At 63.3% G+C, this 6,370-nt stretch overlaps 1 protein-coding gene across 1 annotated transcript; it reads right to left on the bottom strand.

The window, feature by feature from the left end:
• Positions 1–1,247: 1,247 nt before the first annotated feature.
• Positions 1,248–2,534, bottom strand: LOC104282130 (interleukin-1 receptor antagonist protein-like). The gene is made up of 6 exons (XM_009880208.1): positions 2,494–2,534; positions 2,351–2,399; positions 2,077–2,266; positions 1,798–1,968; positions 1,549–1,694; positions 1,248–1,460 (listed from the first exon to the last, which is right to left on the bottom strand). The coding sequence occupies exons 1-6, from the start codon at positions 2,532–2,534 to the stop codon at positions 1,248–1,250; spliced, it is 810 nt and encodes a 269-aa protein (XP_009878510.1).
• Positions 2,535–6,370: the final 3,836 nt, after the last annotated feature.

The following is a 6,370-nucleotide window of genomic DNA, read 5'->3' as shown; positions in this document are numbered from 1 at the left end:
TCCCCTCACACTCCCCGATCCCCTCAAGGCCCTGATCCCCTTACACTTCTGATCTCCTCACAATCCCCATCCCCTCACACTCTCTGATCCCCTCAAGGCCCTGATCCCCTCACACTCCCCGATCCCCTCACACTCTAGTCCCCTCAAGGCCCCAATCCGGGTTGAAGGAGGATGGAGCCACACTCTTCTCGGTGGTTCCCAGTGACAGGACGAGGGGCAATGGATGCAAGTTGGAACATAGGAAGTTCCGTTCCAACACACGGAAAAACTTCTTTACAGTTGGGGTGACAGAGCACTGGCACAGGCTGCCCAGGGAGGGGGTGGAGTCTCCTTCTCTGGAGATTTTCAAAACCCGCCCAGATGCAGTCCTGAGTAATGTGCTCTAGGCAATCCTGCTTTAGCAGGGGAATTGGACTAGATGATCTCTAGAAGTCCCTTCCAACTCTGAAAATTCTGTGATTCTGTGATTCTGTGACATGCCAGGCCATGTCTTGCCACACCACGACATGCCATGCGATGCCACACCATGCCATGCCACGCCATGTCATGCCATGCCATGTGATGCCATGCCACACTGCACAGTGTCACACCGTGCTATGTCCCACCACACCACACCTCAGCGGTGGGTGGTGACAGTGGCTGGGGCAGAGGTGGCAGCCCCAGGTGGCTGTGGGTGACCCCCACCCATGGGACGCCCACTCCAGCCATCCCCCCAGCTGTGGGGTGGGCACAGGCATGGGATGGCCGCAGGTTTGGGGTGGTCCCTTGGGTTTGGGGTGGTCCCAGGGCTGTGGGGTCACCTCCTCCCCCCTGGGGCTCTGCACCGCACCCAGGCCTAGAGAGCCCCTGAAAGTAGATGAAACAGCGGGATTTTCCCAACCACAAACCCCTGCATCATTTATCCCTGTGAGACAAACGAGCTGAGCGATGCCATCCTGGGAAACCTTTTATTTCCACCTCCGTCACCAACAAATACCCCCATTCCCAATAACAAAATCACAATATTTCCATTAAAATGTATATAAGTTAAAAGCAAGGGGTAGACACAATAAATAAGTACAAAAGCAGTGGACAGACGCAATAAATAAGTATAAATTGGGGTGACTCGGGCCCATGGGGCCCAGAGCTGCTATTTCACCTGAAATAGATGGGGAGGACAGGGGTCTCAGCTTGGGGGGGTTGTACTTGGTACATACAGCCTGAAAACCAGCAACTGCCAGTTGGGTTGGGTTGCGCGTGGGGGCTCCTCAGCGCCCACTCAGCTTGTAGGTGGCAATGTGGACCTGGTCGGGCCGGTTGGTGATGCCGACGGGCTGGCGGGGCTGCAGGGAGGTGCAGATGAACCAGCCGGGGAAGGCGGCCGACTCAAAGCGGGTGGTCCCCTCGGCTGGGCTGTCCAGGCGGTAGAAGATGAAGCGGGTCAGCTCCAAGCTCTCGATGTCCCTCCTGACATCAGCTTCCTACAACCAAGGGGGTAAAATGGGCTTCAGGGTGGGCTGGAGCCCCCAAGCCCCATGGGGGATGGAGTCGGTGCAACCCCCAACTCACCTCCAGCTGCAACACAGGCTCAGCACCGCTCATCACACACGACATGTAGAGTTGGTAGCCCTTGATGCCCAATGCCACCGGCACCCGCCCAGTGCCCAGGCCACCCTTCGATGACCGGGGACGGTACAGAGCGATGTTGAGTTTCACTGCAGAGAGAAGAAATAGGTTAACGGGTGGTCCCTGGGGCTGTGGGGTGGCTCCCAGCTGGCTGGGGACAGGGAGATTGGGTTGGAACTGTTGTCACCTCACCTTTCCGCCCGGCAGAAGGTCCCTGCAGGTGCAGGGCCACCAGCTGGGTGGGCGACTCCAGCACAAAGCACTTGTGGTCGATGTCAAAGATGTCAAAGGACTGGGAGCGGGTGTAGCGGTAGACAGGCGCCCCGGTGTAGCTGCCCTCAATCTGCTGGAAGGAGACGGGCTCTGCGGGGAGGGAGATGATCAGGAGGATGCTGATGCACCTGGGTCCAAGAGCATCCCCCAAAAGCACCCCCTGGCTGGGGTGACAGCCCCGACGCCACGCCCCCATACCGAAAATATCATCCAGGAAGCCCCCAAGGTCACTGTCAGCAAAGTCCTTGTGTGCCGGCTGCTTCAGGAGCTTGGTCACGGCCACCACGAGGACAGCAGCCTGGCGAAAGGTCCTGGTAGGGTGTCCCTTGGTCACTGTCACCTGGATGTCCACCCCGGGTGATGTCACCTCCAAGTCCAGGCAGGGTTTCTGGGGAGGGAAGGGGACATGGGGTGAGAGCCCGGCTTCCCCATCACAGTGGTCCCAGGGCTGTTCCCACCACCCCAGCATTACCTTCTGCAGGCAGAGGCAGTCGGGGCCATAAAATGTCTCCTCGTTCAGGCTGGAAGGAAAGGAGAGATGGTGAAACCAGGGACACCATGGCACCAGGGCAGCATTGCGTCCCCAGTATCTCCACCCGGCACAGACATGCTTACCTGCTGGTCTCCAGTGTGTCCAAATCTGGGACGAATGCCATCTCTGCTGCTGACTGTGAAAACCTGGGCAGAGACCTGCTGGTACCTGTTGAGTGCCGCCGCGCTTGGCTGCCTGCTCCTGCCTGTCCTGCCGGCAGCGTCACTTGGGTGCTCTCTAAGCCCAGCGTCAGCGCGGCAGGTTTTCAAGAGCTGCTGGAAGGAAGCGCCGTCAGAGCGGGATTTCCACCTTTCGCAATGCCTGGGTTTGCCCAGTTCCTCTGGCGAAACTGGGAGGTCTGGGGAGCTGGCTGCCCCTGAGCAGTGCCGTGGGGCTGAGCAAGGGGGCCGTGCATGGGGCAGAGCAGGGGGGATGCTCTGGGGTCAATGTGTGGGGCAGAGCAGAGGCGATGCCCTGGGATCAATGTGTGTGGTCGGTGCTCACATGCTGGCCCTTGGTGGCTGGGCTGACCCATCATAGACTGCCTCAACCCCATCCCATTCCCCATCCCCATCCTGCCCGGGCCGCAATGACGCCCATTCTCGTCAGTGCCGGACACCACAGCTGCCCCGGAAGGTGCTGGTGGCGCAAGTGCTGCCGCTCCACCATTTCCCCACAACTTCCTCCTGCAATGCCCAAGTCCATGGCACGGTGGCTGGCAGGCAGGGCCTCCTCTGTCACCCCTCCTGTCCCCAGCGCCCCAATACTCCCTCGGTCCCTCATGCCCACCTGCGCCGCACTGAGGACACAGCTTTTGGGGACACTCCTTGTCACCACCCCGCAGCTGGCAGGATTCCCCGAGTCTATCTAGGGTGCCGGCGATTGCGCCATGCTGGCCGGGCCAGGGATGTGCGTGGCCAGGCTTGCGTGGCCACCAGCTGTCGTGGTGTTTTCCTGGCGCTTGTTTCACTTCCTGAAAGTGCTGGCGGCTCCTCGGCTCAAGCCTGCTGCTGCTGTGACTCAGCCAGCAGGAAATCACCAGCACCCTCAAAACTCCCTGGGGGGCTCCTGTGCTGTCCCCCATGCAGGGGTGAGGCCTGCTGGCTGTTACCCACACCTGAGGTCCCCCAGGCCATGAGGTCCACCATGCCAGGGGGTCCTCCACACCATGGTGTGGTCACAGAGGGTGTTCCCGTGGGGCCCCCGGGCCAGGGCAGAAGTCCACACAGTGGGGGTCCCCAAGCCGTAGTAGAAGTCCTCAAGCCATGGCAGATGTCCCCAGGCCATAGCGGTGGTCCCCAGGCTGTGGTGGAGGTCCCCAGGCCACAGTGAGTGTCCCTAGGCTGTGGCAGGGGTCCCCAAGGCACAGCAGGCATCCCCATGCAATGGTGGGGTCCCCAGGGTGTGTGTGTGGGGGGTTCCAGGCAATGGCAGAGGTTCCCAGGCCACAGTGATGGTCCCCAGGCCACGATGAGGGGTCCCAGGTCATGGGGCAGGTCCCCACAATGTGGCAAAGGTCCCTAGGGCACAACAGGCATCCCCAGGCCATGGTGCGGGTCCCCAGGCCATCAGGGGTCCCCAGGCTGTGGTGTGGGTCCCCAGGCCACGGCAGAGTCCCCAGGCGATGGCAGGGTCCCCAGGCCATGGTGAGGGCCCCCAGCCCACAGCACAGTCCCCAGGCCATAGTAGGTCCCCAGACGATGGCAGGATCCCCAGGCCATAGTGAGGGTCCCGAGCCCATGGTGGGGTCCCCAGGCCATGGTGGGGTCTCCAGGCGATGGCAGGGTCCCCGTGTCATGGTGAGGGTCCCCAGACAATGGCAGGGTACCCAGGCCATGGTAGGATCCACAGGCCATGGTGGGATCCCCAGACAATGGCAGGGGCCCCAGGCCATGGTAGGATCTGCAGGCCATGGTGGGGTCCCCAGACAATGGCAGGGTCCCCAGGCCATGGTGAGGGCCCCCAGCCCACAGCACAGTCCCCAGGCCATAGTAGGTCCCCAGACGATGGCAGGATCCCCAGGCCATAGTGAGGGTCCCGAGCCCATGGTGGGGTCCCCAGGCCATGGTGGGGTCTCCAGGCGATGGCAGGGTCCCCGTGTCATGGTGAGGGTCCCCAGACAATGGCAGGGTCCCCAGGCCATGGTGAGGGCCCCCAGCCCACAGCACAGTCCCCAGGCCATAGTAGGTCCCCAGACGATGGCAGGATCCCCAGGCCATAGTGAGGGTCCCGAGCCCATGGTGGGGTCCCCAGGCCATGGTGGGGTCTCCAGGCGATGGCAGGGTCCCCGTGTCATGGTGAGGGTCCCCAGACAATGGCAGGGTCCCCAGGCCATGGTGAGGGCCCCCAGCCCACAGCACAGTCCCCAGGCCATAGTAGGTCCCCAGACGATGGCAGGATCCCCAGGCCATAGTGAGGGTCCCGAGCCCATGGTGGGGTCCCCAGGCCATGGTGGGGTCTCCAGGCGATGGCAGGGTCCCCGTGTCATGGTGAGGGTCCCCAGACAATGGCAGGGTCCCCAGGCCATGGTGAGGGCCCCCAGCCCACAGCACAGTCCCCAGGCCATAGTAGGTCCCCAGACGATGGCAGGATCCCCAGGCCATAGTGAGGGTCCCGAGCCCATGGTGGGGTCCCCAGGCCATGGTGGGGTCTCCAGGCGATGGCAGGGTCCCCGTGTCATGGTGAGGGTCCCCAGACAATGGCAGGGTCCCCAGGCCATGGTGAGGGCCCCCAGCCCACAGCACAGTCCCCAGGCCATAGTAGGTCCCCAGACGATGGCAGGATCCCCAGGCCATAGTGAGGGTCCCGAGCCCATGGTGGGGTCCCCAGGCCATGGTGGGGTCTCCAGGCGATGGCAGGGTCCCCGTGTCATGGTGAGGGTCCCCAGACAATGGCAGGGTCCCCAGGCCATGGTGAGGGCCCCCAGCCCACAGCACAGTCCCCAGGCCATAGTAGGTCCCCAGACGATGGCAGGATCCCCAGGCCATAGTGAGGGTCCCGAGCCCATGGTGGGGTCCCCAGGCCATGGTGGGGTCTCCAGGCGATGGCAGGGTCCCCGTGTCATGGTGAGGGTCCCCAGACAATGGCAGGGTCCCCAGGCCATGGTGAGGGCCCCCAGCCCACAGCACAGTCCCCAGGCCATAGTAGGTCCCCAGACGATGGCAGGATCCCCAGGCCATAGTGAGGGTCCCGAGCCCATGGTGGGGTCCCCAGGCCATGGTGGGGTCTCCAGGCGATGGCAGGGTCCCCGTGTCATGGTGAGGGTCCCCAGACAATGGCAGGGTCCCCAGGCCATGGTGAGGGCCCCCAGCCCACAGCACAGTCCCCAGGCCATAGTAGGTCCCCAGACGATGGCAGGATCCCCAGGCCATAGTGAGGGTCCCGAGCCCATGGTGGGGTCCCCAGGCCATGGTGGGGTCTCCAGGCGATGGCAGGGTCCCCGTGTCATGGTGAGGGTCCCCAGACAATGGCAGGGTCCCCAGGCCATGGTAGGATCCGCAGGCCATGGTGGGTTCCCCAGACAATGGCAGGGTCTCCAGGCCATGGTGAGGGTCCCCAGGCCATGGTAGGGTCCCCAGATGACTGCAGAGTCCCCAGGCCATCGTAGCATCCCCAGGCCATAGTAGGGTCCCCAGCCCATAGTGATGGTCCCCAGGCCACGATAGGGTCCCCAGGCCATGCCAGGTTCTCCAGACGATGTCAGGGTCCCCAGCCCATGGTGAGGGACCCCAGGCCACGGTGTGTTCCCCAGACAATGGCAGGGTCCCTAGGCCATGGTGGGGTCCCCAGGCCATGGCGGGCTCCCCAGGCCACAGCAGGGTTCCCAGGCCATGTCGGCGTCCCTAGACGATGGCAGGGTCTCCAGACGACGGCAGGGTCCCCAGGTCATGGTGAGCGCCCCCAGGCCTGAGGCAAGGGCCCCGCCGGATTACCACGGCGACCGCCAGCCCCGGACGCCAC

Source organism: Charadrius vociferus, unplaced genomic scaffold (genome assembly GCF_000708025.1).
Source record: "Charadrius vociferus isolate BGI_N301 unplaced genomic scaffold, ASM70802v2 scaffold612, whole genome shotgun sequence".
Classification (NCBI taxonomy): Eukaryota; Metazoa; Chordata; class Aves; order Charadriiformes; family Charadriidae; genus Charadrius; species Charadrius vociferus.
The sequence above is the reverse complement of the archived record's forward strand: the minus strand, read 5'-3'. Positions and strand labels throughout refer to the sequence as shown.